General features: G+C 53.4%; 1 protein-coding gene across 3 annotated transcripts in view; it reads right to left on the bottom strand.

Moving 5' to 3' along the window:
- The window catches only part of TMEM132D (transmembrane protein 132D), a 564604-nt gene that overhangs the window by 66980 nt on the left and 471941 nt on the right, over positions 1–25683 (bottom strand). For 2 of the 3 annotated variants that reach the window (XM_045459608.1, XM_045459605.1), the window contains one exon: positions 16742–16885. The exons of the other annotated variant lie outside the window; for it this stretch is intronic. In XM_045459608.1, coding sequence (XP_045315564.1) covers positions 16742–16885 — 144 coding nt within the window. The remainder of the gene's footprint in view (positions 1–16741; positions 16886–25683) is intronic. 3 annotated transcript variants of the gene reach the window in all.

The following is a 25683-nucleotide window of genomic DNA, read 5'->3' as shown; positions in this document are numbered from 1 at the left end:
CCACTGTGTTCTGAAATACACTGCATATACAGCTCCTGAAACAATCCAGAGGCCCTGGATGTGGGTCTGGTTCTGATGAAGTGATCTTCCTGTGACAACCCCACAGAAAACCTCTAAATTGAACTGCCACAACAAGAACTCCTCAGAGCTGTCGAGGGTTCCGCAGAGGAGTCGGAATAGGGCGCTGAGCTCCCGACTGCCATTGACAACAGAGCTCAGGGAGGTTTGTGACCTGAACAATGCCAGGCCTTTCCTTCGGGAGCCTCTGGCGCGTTCATCGGGGGAGTGGGTGCAAGCGAACGTTGGCCCCCACGGGGGTTTTATGTACTCATCTCTTGAGAGTGCATACTTATTTATTTTTCTGGAGGTATTTTTCTGCTTTTCTTAATGTTTATTTTTATGTGTGTGAGAGAGAGAGTGCGGACAGGGCAGGGCCAGAGAGAGGGAGACACAGGATCAGAAGCAGGCTTCAGGCTCTGAGCTGTCAGCACAGAGCCCGATACGGGGCTCGAACTCATAAACCGTGAGATCATGACTTGAGCCAAAGTCGGTTGCTCAACCAACTGAGCCACCCAGGTACCCCAATGTTTATTTATTTTTGATAGAGACAGAGCGCAATAGAGGGAGGGGCAGAGGCAGAGGGAGACAGAATCCGAAGTAGGCTCCAGGCTCTGAGCTGTCAGCACAGAGCCCAACACGGGGCTCGAACCCACGGACCATGAGATCATGACCTGAGCCGAAGCTGGACGCTTAACCGGCTGAGTCACCCAGCGCCCTGAATATGCATATTTAAAATTTAGGTGACCCAAAGGCTCCCCGGGGCAGGGCCGACTCGCATCCTGCTCCTCCGGGCCTGCTCTGGTCGCTGGGGCTGGTGGTTCTCTTTGCCTGTGCGAGGAGCCTTCAAGCCCACCCTGCCTCTGGCTCGACTCTGCCTCCTTCCGCACCTCTCCTGGGGCAGGGGCTCTGACCTGCACTCTTCCGGGGTCATTGTTCCTTCCACTGGGAAGGGGTGCGTGGCCGGGCTGCCCCTCCCCACCACGGGACCATCCCCCCCGAGCCATCTGCATTGTCACTGGGACCCACTGCCTGGCTCTCCTGGGTTCTGTCTCTCGGTGTCTCAAGCAGCGTGTTTATTTGTGACAGGTCCTGGCACACGCTGAGCCAGACCGCCTGGGTGTAAATGTGGGCCGTTCTTCCGACCCCTCATCCGTAGCACGGGCCCCACCTTCATGGGGCATTATGAAGCCGACGGGCGCTGTTGCATGTCAGGGCTCAGAACAGTCCCGGGGCCGGAATGACCACGACAAGTTAGTTACCTACCACCGTTCGCTAAACTAGAACGGCCGCTGTAGATTCACTATAAATAGGACAATCTCATCTTTTTTCAGATTTGATGTGGCACAGTACTAACATCGCATGAATGTTCAGAATTCACTGAACTAAACCTAAGTATTTAATCCATTTTGATAACGATATTTTCACGTATTGCAAAATATGAGGTAAATCACACACTCGTCGCATGCTACGTATTGAGCAACTACTGTCCGTCTAATGTCAATAATCAGCTGCTCCTCTGGGTTTCCGGGCCCTCCAGCCCGAGAGTGCCTCTTTACTTCACTTCTTCCCGGGTGCACGGCTAGCCTCCCTGTCAGGTAAATCTTCAACCAACTTGTCCACCTAGAGAGTCAGTGATTTTCGGTAGGCAGGACGGTGTGACTGAGCTGTAGTGAATGGAACACATCCAACCAGCATCGTGCATGATTCTCCAGACGGCTCTCCATCCCGGAGAGCTGGGCAATAGGGTAGCCACAAGATGGCAGGAGCCTGGGTCCCCGAATCGTCTCGGGGTGGGGGGTGGGGCAGGGCAGGTGATGTTGGCTGTTGTACAAAGAGAAATGGATCCTGAGTGTGTTGAAGTCTCACTCGTTACGACAGCGAGCCTCCCTCTAACCAGTGCGGTGGGAGGAGGGCAGGTGGTGGGGCGCTAAGGAGCCTTACGGTCTTGGAGGTAAAACGAGGCAGGGGGCATTTGGACAAGGGTGTCGGGGAAGCAGTGGTGCCGAGGGAGGGCCGCCGGGGGTGGGTGTGCGTGTGCGCGGTGAAAGTCTGGAACGGTGCTACTTAAAAGTTACTTAAAAATCAGCTCAGGTAGTAAACCTCCATCACCGTCATTAAACCAGAGCCACTGAATTTTTAAAATAGCAAGAGACCCGGCTGCGCAAAGCAAGCGTGGTTTGTACTGTCACATGGACACAGTTAGAAGTGACAGGCTGCTGTTCTCCCCTCTCTGCCCCTCGGAAGCGATGGAACTTGACGTGTTTCTTCTCCTGCACAGTCGTCTCCCCGCCAGCGTGAGACAGAGCGACCGCGCACTTCAGTGACGAGGCTCACCTGTGCTCACCGACGAAGGGTAAACCCACTTCCGGCAGCGGGCTCGCCAGTGGACATCTGCCCACTTAATGAAGTCCTAGGTCAAAGCGGGATTTTCTGAGCACGGCTCACGACCTTTACTGCTGGTGTATATCCACCCACCTCCGACCCACATTATTCTTTATCAAGAAGCTTCTTTACCTCTTCTTTACCCTAAGTGCTTTTTCAGCTGAGTCTGTTCCCAAGAAAGAACAAGCAGGAAAAGCACAGTTGACTGCGTCAGACATATGTCCCTCTAATAGACATCAGAGTATAATCCTCCTAATACAGAGGATGTTCTTGTCGCCGTCTTGACAAACGTGGCGAATTACGCCTGAGCAAATTCTACGTGAAAATATCCAGGACACGCGGCTTCCTTAGCACCACGCAGCTCGGTGAGCGAGCCCTGGGGGCCTTCAGAAATCAGGACCGTGTCCTTTCTAGGTCTCACCTTGGGGGTGATTTTTTCCTCTGGAAACAAATCGTAGGAAACAAAACATTCAGTAAGACGCTCCTTTGGGGTCTCTGACGCACAGAAACACATCAATGTTCGCCGCTCAGGTTTTAGCTGTGCTTAGAAATCTCCCCCTGAGTGTGAGGTCCCCCTAAATACGAGGTCCCCCTAAATACGAGGTCCCCCTAAATACGAGGTCCCCCTAAATACGAGGTCCATTCTTGCTCCAAGAGGCAGTTCCTGCTTGGCCCATATCTGGGGTGACCACACATGTGGTTTCTCTAGGACAGGACAGCTGTGCGCCTCTACTCGCGAATAATGTCTCATTTCATTCTAAAAAGTGACCCAGTGGGAGGAAGATACTAAATTATATTCCACTCGGAAATGGCCCATTGGCTGCTCCCATCACAGGATCCCTAGGCATCTGAAGCTGTGAATGGCATGTCTGCGCTGTTCCGACTCCCTTTATCCTCCTGCCCCCCGCGAACCTGCTTCTTTCCAAGCTCGGTATTCGTGACTGTCCCCAAATCTGACCGAGCCGGGAGCCTGGGCACCATCCGTGGACTCGGCTATATCACCTGCCCCTTCTCGCTGGCGGTACGTACCCATTTAATCCCTCGCTGTGGCCTACATCCACTTTCCCTCTGCAACCCCCGCCACGATTTTAGGTTATCACTCTTCATGTCTTGCCTTGCCTGACACGTGGCCCCTTCTGCCTTCCAGTCCCTGTGCTGCAGCCAGAGGGATGTCCCTACAACACGCACTGCTTGTGCCACTCCAAGCGGGCAGACGGGACCCCGAGAGTCTCAGCGTGGCGAATGGATGAACTACGTCCACGCTCTCGTGGCTTCGAGCTTCCCCCATCAGGACCTAGCGTCTGTTTCCTACCGCACGAACTGGGGCATCGAGATGTGCTGGCCAGTAGAGCCGAGCGGCTCTGAGACCAGGCTGCAAGAGACTTTGTGCGTGTTCCCCCTTCTCTTAGACCCCGCCACGGCCCAGGTGGCCTGCTGGGGGATGTGATTCGTGCGGCCGGGGCATCTCCGACCGCCAGCCCCAGCTGACGTCCGTCCCGGCTCGGCCAGCCCTGCGGCCCTCCAGCGGGCCCCGGGTGACCAGAGATGTTGACCAGCTGTCACCTACGGGCATCTCGCCACCCCGGGCCGGCGTCACCTCCTACCCCTTCAACGGCCACGCTTCAGACCCTACAGCACACGGCAGCCCTCGGTTCTGGCATTCTCCCTTGGGTTCCCTCTGCCTGGGAAGACTCACCCAGGCTCTCCTGCGGCCCCTTCAATCCACAACTCTGACGCCACCTCCTCCAGGAAGCCTTCCCACACTCCCCTTACCAGAGGCAAGTCCCTCCTCGGTGAGCTGAAGTACCTCCGGTGACACCCATCACCCATCACTGTGATGACGTGTCTGTTCCCAGTGCTGAGCTACTCCTGGGTCTATGGAGAACGTACCTGGGGTGCTAACCAGACAGAGAGAGGGAGGCAGGGAGGCAGACTGAGATGGAGACAGGGAAAGAGAGAGACAGACACAGAGAGAGAGAGAGAGACAGAGATAAAGAGAGGGACAGAGACAGAGAGAAGTTTCAGCCTCTATGAGCTCCTCCAGAACTTTGAAACCAGAAACCCTGGAAAACAGGTAAATGTCGTATCCCACACGAGACAGGGTGGGCTTAAGTACCAAGCTGGATCCTGGCTCACAGCACACACCATTCTAAGTGCTGAGACCACCCACCCTCCCGAAGGACGCACAGCGCTGCTCGGCTGCAAGACAGCCAACACTGTCCGCCCCTCGCTGGTCAGCCAAGGGCTGGGCCTCCAGGCCCGGAGGGGCTGTCCCACTGGGCGAAGCCAGTGCTCCTGACAGAGAACCATCTGCGGCCCTCGGTTCCCCACGAGGAAGGAGAAAAGCCCCTGAGAGGTTACCGCCCGACGGAAGCCAGGGGAAGGACGCCCCGAAGAGGCACCCAAGCGTCTGGATGTGTCCAAGCCATCATCCGTCACAAAGCCAGCGGCTGGTGACCTGCCATCCCAAATTTGGGGAGCCCCCGGACAACAAAGGGCCCCGGGCCGCTCGGAGATGACAGAAGCGAGAATAAACAGATGGCCTGATGCGGAAACTTTCACGTCTGCGCCTGCTGGCCAGTAAGGAAAACAGTCCCCGCTCGGGCCTCAAGAACGAAAGCCCAAAGGGGAGATGATGCTGGAACTCTGCACAAGGGCCCGAGACCAGCTCTGGGCAAGGGGGACACACCCGGGACCTGGACACGGCCCCCGTGGGGCCCTCGCGAGGCCCGGCAAAAGGGAAGCATTGCAGGGACCAGGGGCTGACCAACAGCCCGGCCATCCACAGGGATCAAGAAAACACACGGGAGGAGGCTGTGTGTGGCCACGGGCAGTCCGTCTCCTGTCCTGTCACCTACAAATCGAGAGAGAAGGCTGTGTGTCCTGTGCCACCACCTAAACATCAGAAGAACACATCTCGTCAGCGGAGACGTTGGCGAGGTGGCCCGGGACGACGTGTCCCCGAAGACGTCAGCACACAGATGCCGGCACCTGTGAACACATCAGGGAAGTAAGGTCGTGGATGGAGCCACGCTTGCTCAGCAGCTGACCCTGAGATGCACAGATGTCCCGGGCTGCTCGGTGGACCCAGTGCGGTCAGAGGGGAGGGGCGGCGGGGAGAGAAGGGGAATTCTCAGACGCGTGACCTCGGTAACACAACAGTGGGAAGAGCCACACTGCAGGCTTTGGACACGGAGGAAGGGGCCACGGGCCCGGGGACGTGGATGGTTTTCACCACACTTTTTCAAAGGCATTTAAAACTTCACAGGATTTAAAAACTTCCAGCATCTGGGGCGCCCGGGTGGCTCAGTTGGTTAGGCGTCTGACTTTGACTCAGGTCACGATCTCGTGGTCTGTGAGTTCAAGCCCTGCGTCCGGCTCTGTGCTGGGAGCTCGGATCCTGGCTTCAGATTCTGTGTCTCCCTCTCTCTCTGTCCCTCCCCCACTCACACTCTGTCTCTGTATCTCAATAATAAATAAACGTTAAAAAAAAACTTTCAGCGTCTTTGGCATTTTAAGTAACAAGCCTCTGCCTTGTGCCTTCAGACACCCCTTCCGTAAGGATCCTGGAAAGTAACAAAACACCTTTAAAAAAAGTCATTTGCCCAAAGCGCAATTTACGAGCCCAGGATTGTGCTCCTGAGGGACAATGGTGCCGCTCAGTTCCGGGAGTGTCCTCTCTCCCTCCCGCCCTCCCTCCCTCTCACCCTGCCGAACTACGAAATCAATGTAAAAATCGAGGATGAATTAAATCTGATGACATATTAAAAATTGATCTATTCTTTTATCTTTGTAAGTATTAGACTTATTTCATTATTTTATTTAACTAATTTGATTATACTTTATTATTTTGTTATTACTGCTGTCATCACCCCACGTGGTTTCACACATTTTCTTTCACGGAGAGAGAACACTGCAATAACCTTGGCTTCAATATGAAACATTTTTTTCTGTGGCTTTTTACCCCAGCTTTAATGAGATATAATTGACATAGAATACCGTGTGATTGTACAACACGGTGATTTGACCCATGTATCTTTTGTGAAACTGTCCCCGCGACAAGGTTAGCACCTCCTTCACTGCGGTGAGAAAATGTAGGTAGGCTCTGCTCTCTTGGCGGCTTCCCAGTCCCAGTACGTAAGGCAGGACTGCGAACTCGGGCCCCCGTGCTGAACGTCAGATTCCCAGAACCTATCCATCTTGTCACTGGACGTTTGTGCCCTTTGAGCCACAGCCTTCGAAGGGGGAAAAGTGACGGAAACAGATTCTGCCCTGGAACCGTCCTGAAAGGACGCCGCCCTACAGACCCCTTGATGTTAGTCCGCTGAGACCCATGCTGGTCTTCGAACCTACAAACCGCAGCATGATAGACGCGTACTGTTTCGGGCCAATATGCTCATGGTACTTTCCACAGCAGCCGTGCAGAACCAACACAGATCGCAAGGGGGTCCACGCAGCAGCAGCCGGGCCTGCCACCACCTCCTGGCCTCACCGCCCCAGCCCCGGGCACCGCAGAAGGCACGGTCCTGCCTCTCTGGCTGCCCCCTCATGTGTATCGCATGCCCCTGCCCCACACGGTGCCTCCCACCCTCTGCCCCCCCTGCTGCTCTTCTGGCTCCCAGACATACCATGCAGCTCCCACCCGAGAGCCCTCTCCTTGCTGTTCCTCCTCCCCCAAACACTCTTCCTTCCTGGGGACTCGTTCCCTCCTCCTCTGGGCCTGGGCCCAAGGTCCCCTTCTCAGTGAGGCAACTACACTCTTATATGAATATACACATGTATGTGCACACACACACACACACCTTGCTGGGAAGGCACAGAGGAGGAAGGCAGACGAATACACATGTATGTATAATTATAATTATATTATATGTTCTATTACATATTGTAATTATATGTAATTATAATGTATTTTTCTGTTTAAGATTGTATAAGAAGACTTTATATATTCTATTACATATAGGAGAATATATATATAAAACTTTCATATAAAATGTAAGGCACAGAGGAGGAAAAGAGAAGCATATATATTCTAATATTATGTATTAGAATATATGTATTATAATTATATTCAAACATATAATTATAATACATGTTTTAGTCTATTTAAAATTGTGTAAGAAGGTTATATATATTCTATTATATATAGGAGAATATATGTGAAACTTTCATATAAAATGTAAGGCACAGAGGAGGAAAAGAGAAGCATATGTATATATATTCTTATATATAAGGTTCTATAAGAAGGTTTTATATATTCTGTTTTATATAGGAGAATATATGTGAAACTATTATACAGGGGATACATGATAATAAAATACATATGTGAAAAAGTATGCATGTATAGGACATACAGAAAAGTAAAAATATTTTTCCTCCTCTGTAAAGGAAACTACACGTACAAAACTCTATATAGACTGTAGATAGCTTATATATGCGATATATATTAATGTGCAGATGACTAACATGTAAACAGGATAGATTCTCCCTCCCCCGTATATACATCCTGTTTTCTTCCTCTGTGGAGGACTCTACATATACATGAAATGATATATATGGGATATATTCTGTCTACATTTGAAGCTATTTATATAGGTTATGTATATTATATATGTATGAAAATACCTATTTTCCATTTCTATAAAGAAAAAAATTATTCACATATTTATGAAAAAATATGACACAGGATACTATATATGTATCTCCTATACTTGTATAGATAGGATTTCCTATTTTCCTTGTCACGAGGGCAGGAATTTTGTTTTGTCCGTGGCTCAGTCTACAGCACCTGGAACCGTGTCCTGTATGCCATCAGAAATTCAGTAAATATTTGTTGAATAACTTATGTTTATACTTAAGACTCTTTGTTAGACTGTTTATAAACATTTCAGTATGGTTTTAATTTTGAACTCTCTATATGGGAGCCTCCATAGTATCTTCTGAACTTTGGGTCTCTAAAATCTTCATGTGTTTTGGAAAAAGAGTATTTCCATGTAGAGAGGTGGCCAAATATTACCCCGGGCTGGGCGTCCCCTGTGTCCTCCCACAACATGACTTGTGTCTAAGCCTGCTGGAGCGGCCTCTCTGGAATAGACCCCTGGACCCTCCACCGTGGTGGCTTTTTGTCCCAAGAAATGTTACTCAGAGGCCTGAGGGTCCACATTTGGGACGAGGGACCAGGCTGATTCTCTCACGGACTGAGCCCACCGCCTCCAACGTGAGAAATCTGGTTTTACCAGTGTAGAACTGCCTCGGAACTCCGGTGTTCCTTTTGGTCACAAACACACATTGGACTTCCTGGTATGTTCTTTCTCTCTCTTCTTGGATTAAAGACCTTTCCCTCAGGGAAAGACAGCAGAAGCTTTCTGTGACTCACCCTAAAATTAAACTCAAGACTCAATGTCAAGCTCTTGGGAGACAGGAACTCACAAGACTCTGAAAGAAAATAATAATAAAAAAAATCCCTTTGGACAAGTATAGTCTCTAATTTTGGTTTCTACATGTACATTTTTTGCCACCTTTTCCTTTCTCTTAATTTAACTCTATAGAAGCAGCTGACTTCTACAGAGTGCGCTACTGGGTTGGTACTAATTATCTATTAGATAATTAGTTCATTAATGAGAGTCTCTGCTGTCCATTCAGGTTTGCAACACAGCAGGTGTATTGTCAGCTCAGATACATTCAAAATGTGATGTTCAAGGGAAGCCTGAGTGGCTCAGTTGGATGAGCATCCGACTCTGGCTTAGGTCACGATCTCACCGTTCAGGGGTTCCAACTCTGAGCTGGGCTCCGTGCTGTCAGTGCAGAACCCACTTTGGATCCTCTGTCCTCCTCTCTCTCTGCCCCTCCCCTGCTTTCCCTCTCTCTCTCTCTCTCTCTCTCTCAAAAATACACATTTTTAAAAAATGTGATGTTCAAGCGGGCCTCTGCATGCCTCGTTTTAGCACCAGTGAAGGTTTGACTCCTAAATCGTCAGGCAAGATAACAAAACAAAAAACAAACCACTACCATTCTAAGGCTGGGTTTTTAAAAAACATAATACAATGGCTTTGTGCCAACCATGCACATCCTGTATATACCACACACTGCTTAACTGTCTGGGCGCTGAGTGAGGATTTAAAATGAGTCACAACCTGCATCTCATGCCCTAATGCACCTGTTGTCAGTATGTTTTCCTTCTTCCTAGAACAGTGTGTTTGTAGTCACAGAGCGAGTTGGATAAATGACTTCCATCACAGAAATGGAGGGGAATTAGCCAGGCTCACCCTTACAGGAATGTTAGAATCCTGGAAGGTACTACACCTGCAATTTCAGCTGCTGCCACTAGGTGGTGCCCATCAGGTAACCCGCGGTTCATACCCAAAAAGAAAAACAAAACTCACAATTTCAGACTTTATAAACTATATTACAAAGCTGTAGTCATCATAGCGAGAGTCTGGGTCCATCCAGGTGGGCCTCTGCCACATCCAGCTGATGCCTCCACGTGTGCCCAGCTGACAGCTCCCGAGCATTCGGCGAACAATACATCCAAAACCCAAATTTACTAAAGGAGCCCATTAAACACAACGTATGTGTGTTAACGATGTCCATTTAGCCAGAACTATCCCAGAACGGTAAAGGAGGCTGTGATACTTTAGAGCTCACTGGATGTTTCTCAATGCTGAAATACAAATCTAGGTTTATTCTCCCATCATTCATTCAGCAAATAATTACTCAGGAACTGCCACGTGCCAGGCCTGCGGTTTAGTCCGGGAACCCAGAAATGCGCTCGATGGGTCCCCAGTGTAGGATTTCTGCAAACCCATCAGAGGTGCCCACACACAGACAACTCAGGATAAGAGTGGTCCAAGCCCAGGATGGTCACGTCTTACCTAAAGAAAGGTCAGTCACCTGCAGTGAAAATTACTCTTGCAAATCTTTTAAATTGAAACCCTTTTGGCCACAAATGCTTTGTTTGACTTCTAAAGTCTGACTTTTGCCATTTTAATCCTTAAAACCTTGGAAGTAACGGTGCACGGTCCTCCTGCTGAATCTAATCACCTACACGGTGTCTGCAAAAGGGACACTTGGCCCATGGCCTCCTGTTCCCATTGAAGCTTCAGAGAATCCCAATTAATGATACATTTCACATAGGAAACGGGAAGTATGGAGTAGTAATCAGGCCGATCCCTGTCCTGCTTACCTCACCCCTGCTCCTGGCCTTTCCATCCAGAATGTTCTCTCTCTACAGCCTTCTAAACATACTTTACTCCTTCTGACCTGGACCAACAGAGCTGTTTTCATACGGTTCTAAATACCATCCAGCAACTCACTATCCCTATCCATACTCCCTCCTGGGGCCCGGAGGGTGGGCCATCCACCGTGTTTGGGATGTTTTTGCTTTTTTATACGAAGGTCCAGGGAGATCCCACTGCACGGTCAGTAAACAGGCATCTCCCACATACCGAATTTTTCCTACTGGAGAGAAGTTTGTCTCTGATATCAGCATCCTCTGTGTGGCAGCCCAGAGAGATGATGCTCTCTGCCCACGTTCGCGGTACAACTTCCTAGCTAAGGGCCTTCCTTTTGGCAGCTCCTGGCAGAGGGCCCACGAGATGCTCCAGGCACTGGGGGACCAGCGATGACCCAGCCTGCAAGCCCCTCTCCTCGGAGAGGCGGACAGCGAACAAACGGACAAGGGGAGATACAGTAAGACAATGGGGGTACGTTCCACGAAGAACAGTAAGTCTGAGAAGGGGGTGGAGACGGGTGGGAGCCACGCCCTGGAGGAAGCAGGCGGTGACCGGGTGTGCCTCTGGCAGAGGACAGGACAGCAGTGCGGCTGAGGGGAGAGTACGGAAATGAGGTCAGGGAGGGAGGGTGCGGGGCGGAGGGTGGGGAGAGGGACGGCCGCGGTGCGACTGTAAGGAAATGCAGCCTTTTCTCCGAGGGGGATGGGAAGCCACAAGAGGGTCTTGAGGGCACGGCGATGTGTTGCGATGCGCGCGTCTAAAGGGATGCCTTCGCTGCTGGCTGAGAAGAGAGCATGGGGCACAGGACAAAGCCGAGGGCAGCGACCAGTGAGGAGGCTTGAGGAAAGTCCGCTTCACCCCCCGAACCCGGCTCCGCTCAGCCAGTTACAGATGGAGAGAATCTGTGCGACGTTCTCCAGGCTCACAGTGCAGGGACAGGCATCGTCCTACTCACAAGATGAACAGACGGCCAATCAGAACGACTGTAAGGTGCAGAAGCAGACCTGCCACGGCAACATCATCACGCCCACTTCCCGAGGAAGAAGCCGAGGAACAGAGAGAGACTACATATCTGGTGCTGGTTCTCATCTAGAAGTATCGGGGCCAGGATTTAAATCCAGGCAACCTGGCTCAAGAGCCTGCGCCCTCAAGAGCCCCGTGAGCTCTTTCCGCAAGGCGAGTCAGGTAGGACGCGGTCACGGCTGCACCCCCCGGTCCACCGCAGGCCCCACCCCTCCCTGCTGTTCACACGTGTGTTATCTCCTGGATCTCGTAGTCTGCTGGGTTTGTGATCCCTGGTCTCCGCGCTCCGGGGACCCCTCACATACATTCTACGCAAGTGGGGGTCGCGGTATGTGGTTTCCTTCTAGGTCTGGGAGGACAAAGGGGTGTCGTCTCTTATGCCCACGCTGGCAGCGTCGTGAGGGGTTTCCGGCCCAACGTCTCAGCACCACAGAAACACGTGCCGAATTCTACTGGTGATGTCTGCCACGGGGCTGGCGCTGTCCTAGGCTAACCCGGGGTGTGGGGCCAGGCTGATCCCCACCGCGGACCGCATCTTGCCCCGTCTCCCCAGAAGGCAGAATCTTGGCTCGTCCTGATTTTTCCTATCACGGAGGAAAGTGACCCAAGCAAGTCCATTCTGACGGAAATGTCTGGAAACTGATACATACAGCGTCTCCCAGGAGTATATTTGCTTTAACGAAGCATCGCACGGAGGTGTTCACGCGCAATCCCACGGCAAGACATCTTGCCGGAAGGACGGTAACCATCCATGGAGGAGTTATTTCTGGCCAGGAGCGCAGGGTCTCAGGGCACCCGGAGAGTAATCGCCCGCGGAGGAGAGGGCTGCGTGGAGCCCCCGAGCAGAGATCCGTAAGCCTCTCTGTAGGAAACGGACAGTGAGGGCACCGGGCCCTGCAGCCCCATGGCCCTACTGCTCCCTCACTGCCACTCAACTCGGCCACGGAAATAATACACGAATGGGCATCCCCGGCTGGCTCCCACGGCGGGAATCGTCCGCCAAACCCTGTCCTGACGGATGAGTGATAGAGGCAGAAAGGGAACGGGTCTTGGGTACCATGGCAACGGGTCCCACGAATCTTGGTTTCTGAAGACGTGTCAAAATTCTGCGTGTTCAGAGCGGCGTGTCCGGAGCCGGCCACGGGGAGCCTCCTACCACCACCCATCCGCACGCCTAGAAATCGTTAAGATGGTACGTTCTGTGCTCTGCGTATCCTGCCACCGTTTTCCAAACCCCTGTCTCTGGGTTCCCTTCTGCAGAAACAGAATGCCCTTCTTTCACGGCATTGTTGTGAGCATAATCAGGGTGGATGCTGGGCTGCTGTGTAAGGGCGGAGCAACACACGCTCAAACGCTATTTCTGTTATTATCGGCGCGACACGGGCTGCCTACACGTGACCCGAGGCGGAAGCCAAGGGTGCCCCAAGCGTGTTGTATGTTAGAAACCGATTGACACGGAGGAAAACAGTTGGAACCTAGGAGACCGGCCTGTGCATGGGGAAGGGAAACGCTTCCTATAAACCCAAACATCGAATTGCAATCAAGGAATCACAAAAAGCTGACACTAGGAAGGAAGTCAGTTTCAGGCAAGGAACACCATTATGTGGGGTCGAAAGAGATGAGAGAAGCAACAGCACCAGACGACCCCCAAGTCCCTGCCCCCCGCCTCCGGGCTGTCTTCCATCATTCCTCTCCTGCCCCGCCTTCGTGTGCATCCCCGGCTCCCGCGGGTGGCTTCACCTCACTCTGCAGCTACAGACTCCATCCCGACGTGGGAGACCTCGTCTACAAGTGGACTGGCGAAGGGGTGTCCTGGGGGGTCCACCTGCTCCGAGACCCCGCTGCGCTCAGGAGCCTAAGAGGGGCCAGGTCACGGACACCAGTGCGTCCCCCCCACCAGGGCAGGACAGGATCGCGCTCGAGCCTGGCGGGGGACGGGGTTAGAGGTCGGGCTGCTTTCTGACGGCTCCTCCCTGCAGGGGACGCAGAAGCCGTCTCCAGCGGGACGGCAGAGACAGTGAGGAGCTTTAATCCCTGCTGCTGCCTGTTCCTTCGAGGGATACTTAGAGGCCATCTGGCTGCAGTCTTGGAGAGAGACAACCGAGCCGCCCTGCAGAGCAGAACCGCAGCCGGAGGGTAAAGACGGGACTAACGTGGGCCTTCCTGCTCGCGGCTCCCTGTGCTACTCGGTGACCGAACCCCGCAGTGCCCTGCAGGACTGTGTACCAGCCGTGGCTCCCTCTGTTGGGGCCCACAGCCCCCCACCAGGAGGAGCCAACCAGCAGATGCACACCCAGCGCTGTGCCGGGGGGACCGACGGCCGGGTGGAGGGCCCCCGCCCCTCCGGCCACGCTCCCGGCCTCCAGCTCGTCCACGAAGCTTGCTCAGTGTCTGGCCGCTCGCTTCCCCTGACAGAGGTCAGTAGCCGTCTTCTGCGGGGACCAACCCTGGGAGAACGGGCCGGGCCGGGCCACGCCCTGTTCCCAACGGGCATGTCTCTGCTGGACACACAAGGGTGGACCCTGAGCTGGGAAAATACTGCAAGGTGACGAGTCCAGCTGTGACGGAGGGGCTGAGTCCCCTGTCCCCACAAGGGACCGGCCAGACCACTTTGGAGCTGCTCGCGAACGCCCAGAACCACAGTGGAGAAGAACAACTCGGCCCATGTCTTGGTGATACTCCAGCAAATCCGTCTTTTTTTTCCCCACAGCCTGTGATAGACCAGCTGCCCATGGCACCACTTTGGGGATTCCTAAAATCCCCTCACCCCCAAAGCCCAGTCCCAGGCAGTGGCAGGGTGGACACATCTACAAAGCCCGTTCCCCTTCTGTGCCAACAGCACACAGAGCTGTCCTGGGGCCTCCCTTCCCCGCCTCTCCTCCGCGGATCATGTACTTTGGGGTGATCAGGCTTCGGACAGTCGGGGGGTCGGAGCTGCAGGCTGGGCTCAAGGATAAGGAGGACCACCCGGGTGGGTCCCAAGAAAGCAGGTGCCAGGACGGGCCCAGAAGGTCTGCCTGGGATTTGAGCCACGAAGAGCCGCCTGTCTCCTCCCACAGGGTGGCCTCTGGGAGCAAAGCCATACAGGATGGAGCTCTGTCTCCAGGTGGGGGTTGAGAGACACAGAGACAGAGAGACAGAGAGAGAGACAGAAAGAGACAGAGAGACAGAGGCAGAGACAGATGCAGAGAAAGAAGGACAGAGAGACAGAGAGAGAGACAGAGACAGGGAGACAGAGGGAGACAGAGAGTGAGAGAGACAGACACACAGAGAGAGACAGAAAGAGACAGAGACAGAGAGATACAGAGAAAGAGACAAAGACAGAGATAAAGGAGATACAGAGATACAGAGAGTGACAGATATAGAGACAGAGATACAGAGAAACAGAGAGAAAGAGAGACAGAGGCAGAGAAACAGAGACAGAGAGACAGAGACAGAAAAGAGAAAGAGACAGAGACAGAGACACAGAGATACAGAGAAACAGAGAGAAAGAGAGACAGACACACAGAAAGAGACAGACACAGAGGGAGAGGAAGGGAGGGGTGGGAATGTTCTCATGATACCTTCTGAGAGGTTTTATTTTATCTGGATAAAACCCCCCAAACTATCCCTGACTCTGGACTTCCCAATGACATCAGCCAGAAACACTTTTTGATTGTTTTTTTCTAAACTGGAGTCGTTGTGGGTGGGATTTCCCGTCATTTCCAGACCCCAGGACTCACGACGGACGTGACCGCTGAAGTCTGCTGGCTCCTAAGCCGCGCCTCCATCCGTGCGGCTTGAGATGCCCTTGAGACCCCGGGTTTCTGGGGGTGACCGCATGAGCCCCGGGATCACTCGGGTCGGTCTGGACTCTAGAGCGTATGTGTAAGTGAGGACGGACTTCTTTGGTGACTGGTATCCCAAGCCTAACTCAGAAAAAGGGATCCAAGTTCGGGAATGTTCAGGGCAAGCCTGGCTGGTCTGGCGGGACTCGAGCTCTCGGGCGCCCTCACAGGACCTGGCTTCCCTGCAGAGTGCCTCTGCCTTCTCTGTTGTTGGACGCGTCCCCGGCAGGTCCCTTCCTCGAGAAGGTGACTGCAGGAGATCTTGTCGGGAGGGGAAATCTTTCACAGGAGTTGCAGCCCGCGTCTCCAGGCTGCCCTCGTCGGCTGGGATTAGGACCCTGTCTCTCCCTGAGCCAGTGACGGGGTCCAGAGGGACGCAAGGCTTTATGGCCACGCTGGGTCACTCTGGCACCAGAAGCTGGCGTGGGGACGGCACCGTGTCTTACATGGATTAAGTGCAAAGACATAGAGGAACTTTCTGGAGAGCACATTACTGTTATCGGAAGACGGGCAAGTGAGAGCTAGTGAGAACACGCACGGATGTCCTTCACGGGAGCCCGCAGCCCTCTGTGTGCACGGATGCGTCCTCACCGCCCTCCTTCCCACCGCCCCCGCTGCCCGCGATGCGCTGCCATATCTTGTTTCGTCTGGCCGACCGCGTGCAGAACCGCCCTCAGTGTCTGAGAAGTGTCTCCACGATTCAGTGACACGTTTTCCCTTCTAGCTGGTTACCGACCGCACGGTTCGCTCATTCATTCAACACACATTTGCTGAGCACGTCCTACGCGCCCAGGGTTGTAAGTGACGGGACGGAGCGGCGCAGGGAGGGAACCCGACAGCACTGCCCTCCCAGGGGGCACACAGAACACCCCCACTGACCTTGCTGTGAAGTCATCCCGGAGCACGGCCGCACCCTGGCCAGTCTGGGTCTGGCCCTCCTTCCCAGCCCCTGAACCGCCCCCCCCTCCCCCTCCGCCCCGCCACGGCCTCCCCAGGGGGTGGAAAGAGGCCCGAAGCACCTGGCAAACGCCGAAGGGCAGGAGCTTTGCAGACCAGGCTCAGCCTCCAGCGTGGGTTTGTACCTTGTTCTACTACTGTGCAGGGGAGGGTCTCCGGACCCCAGCGGCGCGGCAGCCAGGACGGGCCGGGAGGGGCCGCTGGTCACAGACACCGCCATGGCGGCGGAGTCCCGGGGAGGACAGGGAGGTGGCGACTTGCCTTGATGACATCCTCGTCGGACGACCTGCACTCCACAGACGTGAGCACATCCGTCACCGTGCTGTCTTCCTCCACGGAGACCACCTTCACCGGGACGGCCACCGTCTTCCCCGTGAGGATGGCCGTGTTCAGGATCTCCGCCTCCTGGAACAACAAACACACCTGCCCGTCACACACCTCCCGCTGGGCGGACCGCCTCCCCGCCACCCCTGCCAACGCCCCAGCGCCAGCGCCGCCCGGAGCCGACGGTCTCCCGTCACCCGGACGTCCACAGGGAGAGTGTGATGGGGAGGGATGTCACGTGCGGAGGGGCAGGGGCGCATCTGACGAACGTCACCAAGTGCCAGGAGCCGCTCATCTTAATTTTCAGATGAGACCAACAGGCGTTCGTATTCTCTCCGTTTGGTAGATGGCACAGAGAGGTGGTGTCACTGGCCCGAGGTCACACAGCTAGGAAACAGTGAGGTGGGATCTGAAGCCAGGGAGTCCGGCAGCTCAGTCCCCGCGAGAGCTATTCCAGCAGGTCTGAAGTCACACAACACGCGTCTGCCTTAAGCAGTGAGCTGTCGGCCAGGGGCGCGAAGCGCCGTAACGGAGCTGAGATCACCTGCTTCCTACAGTGTGTGGGGGGCACGTGGACGCTGAGACCCTCACTCTCTGACTCTCCCGCTCTGCCTGTCCCTCACCTCCTGTCCCTTTTCCGGGCTCTTGCTGGGTCCTGGCCCCTGTGCACATTTGCAGTGCCCTTGTGGCTCCAAGGACACACTCAGCCCCACCGATGTGACACTTGTGTGCAAAACACACACACGCACACACTCACCCAAACATGCCTTCTGCCTGATAACCACGTTTTTCAGCTCAGCTCAAGGGGTGTCCCGCGGGATGTCCCCGCCTGCCCTTGTTATTTGCTTTACCGAGCTCCCCGGGGCCTGGGAAACACAGGCACAGAATCTCCTCTGTGGCACCTGTCACTGCTGCTGTCTCACTTGGGAGTCATTCAGTCGGTCATCCCTCTTCTAGGCCACCAGGTCCACGGGGCTGGATGTGCCTTCTGCCCCCCCAGTGCCCGGCGCAGTGCTAAGCTATGGCGAGCGGTGCACGTCTGCAGAATGTATGGCTGAGGACCTCAACAGGAGGACTGCAATCCACAACCCCCTCCCTGTTGTCAGTCCTGCGCACGAACCCCGACCTGAGCAGCGGCCGTGCTCCACACCTGTGCCCAGTGCACCTGTGCCTTTTTCAGATACTCCTACAGGGCTCTGGGAGGCCACATGAGCCCATTTCTCAGATGGGGAAAACTGAGCTCCAAGAACCAGAAGTGGGTCTCATTTCCCTCTGCGGGGACCGTCTCCTCCAATCACATGCGATCAAAGTCCCCATGTAACCCGCAGCCTCTGTACAGCACGCGTCCCGAGTTCCAGCCCACAGTGTCATTGACCACACGCGACGGTGTCCCCGAGAGGCGTCGTATCGGCGCCAATGCGGAGTTTCCTCTGTAGGTCCGACCTTGTCTGGCCCACCCTTGGTAGAGCAACCGCAAAGCGCCCGGGGGGCTGCTAGGAGGTACATCTCTGTCTCTCAGAGCCAGGCTCGGGCAGGTTCTAGCTAATTTGATTTTCATGTGAAATCACAAACGCCCGTTTTAGGAGCGTGCCAGAAGAAGGAATAGAAATGTATCATCTTCGCATTGCATAACTGTTTTCCTTATGTTAACTTTATTTCTTACGTAAGATCTTTTTTCCTTACAGGACGAGGTTCATCTTATAATTAGCTCCTTTGGTTTAGATTTGGATATATATACACACACACACACACACACGCATATATATACATCTGCATATGTATTTTTTTCTTTATTTAATTCTGAGAGACCTCCAGTTTGGAATGTTCCTGAATCTCAAAGACCATGCCTGATACTGTCTCAATACGCAGGAGCCTCCAAAGGCCCGTTGATTATGCACTTGGGTTTGGTTTTGTTCCCTCCTCTGAGTTCCCAGCCTGATGTGATTTCATCTTGGGCACAAACACCGTAAAAGAATGAAGGGGGGTGGGGAGTGAGGCTATGGTGCTACTTTCTGCTGCGTCTGGGGAGGGAGGCCCGCGTGCACGCTCCTACTAAACGGGTAGAGATCCAAGAGGACCGTTCACACTTTGGAAAAATACGGGAAAATGCTCCTTAACTCTCTGGCCCAAAGTGGCTCATCCCAAAGGAAGGAGCAGACCGGGGTGGGGAGCGGGGCATCATGACCGCGGACATGAGTTTCAGGGAAGAGGAGAGCGATTTTGCACCTCCGTGCAGGAAGGGTTACGAGCGTCTCTGTCCACCAGTAAAAGCCGAGAGGCCTTCAGCGTGTGCATATGGACGCCAGCACGGGAAGGAACGGCGGCAGGAATTAGCTGGCGACCATCTGTAAGCCCAGATGTCTGGGGTGCTCCCCGGCCTCCGAATGGGCACGCCGCTCTGCCTGCAGGATCTCGTGGGGATTCGTGAGGCAACTTTCAGGTCCTCCCTGCCTTCTCTGTGCACGTCCAGTTTTTCAAGGTCAAGAGCGCTCTCTCCGGCGCAGCTCTGCCGTCCCCGGGAGGCGAATGACAGGTGCACAGCTCGTAAAAGTCTCCAGGTAAGAGGTGGTGGACGTGCCCTGCACATTCGACCCGCAAGTGCCCGGATGATTAGATGCCATAAATCCCTAGAGAGCTCAGCTGCCTTACGGTCATGGGCTCTCTTCACCCCAGGCCTTCAGAGCTGGGAAATCAAGGAAGGAACCTCTCGAGAAAGCTCGTGTCCGTCCTCACTGGTGGCTCCATGCTCCCTCTGCTACCTGGACGCCGTGCACGCCAGCAGTGACTCACTGGGTATCTGACCACAGAGCGTCGGGCTCTCCAGAGGCCAGGAGGAGGCAAAAATGGCGGGAGAAGGTGACGGTGCCTTGAGAAAAAAGGGGCAACCTCGTAAGAGAGGCCACAGATACGTTTCTGGGGACTCGACTCTTTATCTCTTGTAAGGAAGCAATCCCTGTCCGGATTTTGCTGGAGAAGCGATGACTCACATCTTTGCTCGGATCCCCTCTAGAAACCGACTCCGGCGCAAGGATTCAAGGGCGGTTTATTTGGGGGGTTCGGGAAGTGTCAGTAGGGGAGCAGGGAAGAGAGAGCCGGGAAGGCGCGTGGGCCACGCCAGCTGCCATGGTGGACAGCTGGAGTTTGATCCCGCGGGACTGGGCTGTGATGCAAAACACACCATGTGTGTTAGATATTTCAGACATTCCCTTGCAGGGAAATTACCTAAAATACACACTTAAAAATAATTCCATGGTGGGGCGAGGGAGCTGGGTTATTTATACGGCACCTCCTGAGAGGTGCTCCGGGGGCCGACCGTGCCCGGCAGGTCCAGCCTGCTGCGCGAGCAGACGAGGCAGCCCTTGGTGGTTTCAGAGAACACTCTGGACGGGTGCTGTCCAGAGCGCTCTGCCCGCGTGGGGTACGAGCTGGTGCACGGGGCAGGATCTGCTGCGGTAAAACCGAGGAATATAGAGTCTCATACCAAGGTCTGATGGATTGGGCCCGGAATTAGAGTGTTTGTTTCTCTTAAGCTTCCTCAGGCCTCTGGCAGCCTGATTTTCTGCTTTGTGAACACAGTGACTGGTTCACTTTCACCCTCCAACATCCATTTGAAAAACAGAGGAGAGGAAATGATGGCGAGATAAACATGGCACGGGGGCCCTTCTAGAACGCACCGCGAGGTTGACCTGGGGGTTGCCCACTTGGTGTCCACCCTCCTCTCTGCCCTCCTCGAAAACCCCCCATTTTGTCTGAGGCTGTAAGATGCCCAGCTAAAATTACCGCTTTTTTTTTTTTTTTTTGGGCTGCCCTTACTTTGTGACACAGTTCTGGTCCGTGAGATATAAACGGAAGTCAGTTGGTGAGGCTTCCAAAAAAGTTTGTTGAAAAAAAAAAAAAGCAGATTCTGAAGGTTGATTTGTGTTTCCCCATTCTTCCTGCTGTCAGCACAGAGGATACTGGAGTTGGTTGGGGCTGTATCGTGCACCCCAAAGGTGAGGGCGTGAGGCTAAAATGCATCATGCTGGGGGTCGAGGGCAGGGAATCTGTTGTCGGAGCGTTGGGGGCAAATCCCGCCTCGGACGAGGCCCCCTGGGTGACCTCGGGTGACTCACCTAACTCTCGGTGCCTCATAAGCTTTGACTATGGACTGAGGACACAGCAGTGCCCCCCTCCCGCGTCTGCCCCGGGTTTGGTGAGTTAGTAATGCTGGAGAGCTCACAACAATGGCTGGTGCCTCGCCCACCCTGTCTCTGAGTGTCTGATAAACACGCAGGTGTGAGTGGTGGCTGGGCCAGAGTGGACAGCGTCCCCCCAGCATCCGCGTCCGCTCAGAACCTCAGAATACGACCTCATGCGGGAAGACGGGGCTTTGCGGATATAATGAGTTAAGCTCAAATGAGGTCGTCCTGGATGGGGGTGGACCCTCATCTAGTGGCTGGTGTCCTCATGAGACCAGAAGACACAGACAGATGGCTCTGTGGGGCTGCAGGCGGGGGACATCAAGGAAGCCAGCAGCCACCGAGGCTGGAGGAGCTAAGGAAGTATTCTCCCCCAGAGCCTTGCGAGGGAGCGTGGTCCTGCCGCCATCTTGATTTTGGACTGTGACCTCAGAACGGCGTGCGGACAGATGTCAGCTGTTTTTCGGCCACCACGTTTCGGCGGCCCCAGGAAACCGGTACGATGGCCGAGCCAAAGAGAAGGAAGCGGACGCCCCCTCCAAACGCACGGCGCAGCAAATTCTGAGATCTTGCTCATTGACACCTGTGTGCGTGTTCTGTGGCTCACAGACGGGCCACAGTCCCATCACGTACCGCCTGCCAGAAGGAGGCCCTCCCTTTTCCCACGTCTTGGGCTGAAACCAGCAAGTCGAACTGCTTATTGTTCCTAATGAGGGGGGGAGGAAACACTTTTTTTGTCTTCACCGTCACCGTGGCCCCTTTGGAGACCATGCGCCATTTTAATATGTGGTTCTGAGACCATCCACATATGTCGTACTGGAGGCGTAAGGTTGGAAGAAATACAAAGAAGCGTGGCGTTAGCGGTCTCACCGCTTCAACCTCAACCAAAGCATCGCGGGTAAGCTTCAAGCAGCCCACCGGAGGAGGGCAGACAAGGGCAGACATCCCGTAACACCACTGGCGGCCGCCAGCCACATCCCTCCCCTGCACACGCTGAGTGTGTCACAGCATCCTACTCCCTGAGAGAGACACCTGGGAGACGGGCATTTCCAGCAGGTGGAAATACAGTCAGCGGGCACACTACGCCTGATTCTGTGTGGACGTGCACAAGGGAAGCATTTCCTACCTGGGCCGCCAACGAGGACCTTAAGAAAGGGTACAAGCTCTCCCCCAAACAGGACTTGAGTGCAATACCGCGGCCGAGTTCCTTATAACATCTTTTATTACGAGTCCCGCGGACGGAAGCTTCTGGTTTTGCCTGCCGACCTCTTGTCCAGAACTGCGTACCCATTTTCCTTTGGGAAAATCATCCCTTTTCCTTCGGAAGGAGAGTCACAACAATCCTCCCTGCCCCCGGCCCAGAGTAGGCTGGCATCCTCTACACACGGTGGGGCCTCTCCCCCTGGGACAGAACTCCACTCAAGGGGAGCGGGCAGGAGCCGAGATGCTGGGATCTCCTACGCAGTCAGCGGCACCTGAAAACTGTTCAGCCTGTTGTCTGCATTTCCATGAAGGTCCTGGCTCCCACCTTTCTGGCTGTCCCATCCATTCTTTGGGAGAGCCCATGTTCTTTCACTAAATTCCTTTCTAAAAAATTTTTTTAAATGTTTACTTATTTTTGAGAGAGAGAGAGAGAGAGAGAGAGAGAGAGAGAGAGCAAGCCAGGGAAGGGCAGAGAGAGAGGGAGACACAGAATCCGAAGCAGGCTCCAGGCTCCGAGCGGTCAGCACAGAGCCTGACATGGGGTTCGAACTCACAAACTGAGAGATCATGACCTGAGCTGAAGTCGGACGCTTAACCAGTTGAGCCACCCAGGCGCCCCATCACTAACTTCCTTTTTAGAGGATGGGTCTTATGTTAAGTGTTCTCACACACACACACACACACACACACACATAATAATGATGATGATGATGATGATGATGATAATGGAAACTTTGTAAAGTGATGCCTATGTCTGTGGCCTTGATCATGAGGCTGGTTTCACAGGTATGTATACTCCTGTCCAAACTCAACGAGCTACATACATTAACTATGCACAGCTTTGTAAACGTCAACAATACCTCAAAAGTAGTTAAAAAAAACCAACAACAACAAAAACCAAAAAACCAAACTTAACCAGAATCAATTTCCTTTGCTTCCAAGGAACTGTAATCAACACAGTTGACCAGGGAGGTGGATGAAAGCACATTGGTTCACAGGGTTTCCTCCCAATTCTCACTGGGATGCAGACTTCGTACTTCGTAACAATTACCAAGCTCAGTCCCCCAACTTGCGGGCTGGAGACGGCATTAGTCTGAATCTGCACCAGAGCACAGCCTGGGGCGGCAATGGGTGGAGTCGATTTATTTGCAAGGGCGGTGGGGGGGGGGGGTCAGGGGAGAGGCGTGGGAGGCAGACAGGTGGTGCTATCCACCTTGCAGCAGGGACCCTGGGCACTAGCGTCTGCAGAGGCCTGGCCTCCCAGAATTGTCTGACGTCAGGCTGGAAGCAGGAGTTCCCTCCAGGGTGTCATCTGCCCACCTGCGCGGGGGTCAGGTGGCTACAAAGTTCTCCTGTGTCAGGAGAGAAACTGCCCACGACAGAGTCTGGGACACGTATCTCACTTACTTTCTAAAAAACAAAAAGAACACACCTAGGCTTTCTTGTTTGCACGGAGACTTGTGGCCAGAAATGACAGTAACTCACACAGCAGGTTTCAGAAGCAACGCTTCTACTCTGTTCTGCTTATAATCCTCGGAGAAGGGAGACACTCACTTAATGAGACGGCGTCAAATGCGCCGCTGAGGCAAGGACACACACGTGGGCGCGTCCCTCCAGGTCATCTGGAGACGACTCACATGCCCTGCGTCAAGGATCCAGGCGGACAGGGCGGACCCCCTCTGGGAAGGTCCCCTGCAGGGCTCTGGGAGCTCACTGCACATCTACCTGCAACATCGTCCCTCCCTCCTGCTACTTCTGCAACTGCACTGCTCCTATTACAAATGTGCCCCACCTGTCTCCGTATATTTACTCCTTCTTCAAGAATATCCTGGAAACCACCGTCAGTCTTGAGAGATACTGTGCGGGTCCAGGATCTTAGCCATAGACAACGCAATCCACTCCCGTTCATTTCAGCAGAAAGGGGTTTGCCGAGGCATCAGCGCTGTTGACGGGGTTGCGGCAATAGACCCCCACTGACCTCCCGAGATCAGTGTGTGGAACCCCTCGGTGTTCCTGCCACGCACCTGCTGCTTCTGCCCCGACTGGGATGCTGGGAGATCAGACACATTGGTTTAGACCCTCGTTGACACTCCCCAACTCCCACATACATCGCCTTCCCCCTGCTGGAAAGAAAGCGTCACACAGGCACATCCAATGGGCAGAGACTGAACCACAAGCCTGATCCCTCAGGGACACTCCGTTCTCTCCCAGGGGAGGCTGAGCAAAGTAGATTTTTGGAATTTATTTAGAGAACACGAGATTTCCACAGCAAGGGGCTGTAAAGGATGGAGAGAGAGCGTCTTCTGGGCAGCTGCATTTGGTGGTTTGCCACGACCGGTATCAGCATCGCATGCTCTGGGATCTTCGTGATGTTCAAGTACAAAGAGGCATATTCTGCTAGGTCTATTGGTTCTCTTTAATTGAAATTTGACTGATTTTATATTTAGTATTATTTTTTAAATCATGGTTTTAAATTTACACCCAAATTAGTTAACATTTAATCTTATAATGATTTCAGGAGTAAAATTTAGTGATTCATCACTTACATACAACACCCAGTGCTCATCCCAACAAGTGCCCTCCTTAATGCCCACCGTCCATTTAGCCCATCCCCCACCCCCTCCAGCAACCCTCAGTGTGTTCTCTGTATTTAAGAGTCTCTTAGGGTTTATCTCCCTCTCGGTTTTTATACTATTTTTCCTTCCCATCCCCTATGTTCATCTGTTTTGTTTCTTAAATTCCAAATATGAGAGAAATCATATTTGTCTTTCTCTGACAAATTTCACTTAGTATAATACCCTCCAGTTCCATCCAGTTACAAATGGCAAGATTCCATTCTTTTTTATCGCCGAGGAATACTCCATTGTATCTATATACCACATCTTCTTTATCCATTCAACCATCGATGAACATTTGGGCTCTTTCCATACTTTGGCTATTGTCGATAGTGCTGCTATAAACGTTGGGGTGCGTGTGCCCCTTCGAAACAGCACCCCTGTATCCCTTGGATAAATACCTAGTAGTGCAACTGCTGGGTCGCAGGGTAGTTCTATTTTTCAGTTTTTGAGGGACGTCCATACTGTTTTCCAGAGGGGCTGCACCAGTTTGCATTCCCACCAACAATGCAAAAGAGATTCTCTCTCTCCGCATCCTCACCAACATCTGTTGTTGCCTGAGCTGTTAATGTTAGCCACTCTGACAGGTGTAAGGTGGTATCTCATTGTGGTTTTGATTTGTGTTTCCCTGATGATGAGTGATGTTGAGCATTTTTTCGTGTGTCTGTTGGCCATCTGGATGTCTTCTTTGGAGAAGTGTCTATTCACGTCTTTTGCCCATTTCTTCACTGGATTACTTGTTTTTTTGGGAGTTGAGTTTGGTAAGTTCTTAATACATTGTGGATACTAACCCTTTATCCGATATGTCATTTGCAAACATCTTCTTCCATTCCGTCGGTTGCCTTTTCGTTTTGTTGATTGTTTCCTTCGCTGTGCAGAAGCC

Source organism: Leopardus geoffroyi, chromosome D3 (assembly GCF_018350155.1).
Source record: "Leopardus geoffroyi isolate Oge1 chromosome D3, O.geoffroyi_Oge1_pat1.0, whole genome shotgun sequence".
In the NCBI taxonomy this organism is placed as follows: Eukaryota; Metazoa; Chordata; class Mammalia; order Carnivora; family Felidae; genus Leopardus; species Leopardus geoffroyi.
The sequence above is the reverse complement of the archived record's forward strand: the minus strand, read 5'-3'. Positions and strand labels throughout refer to the sequence as shown.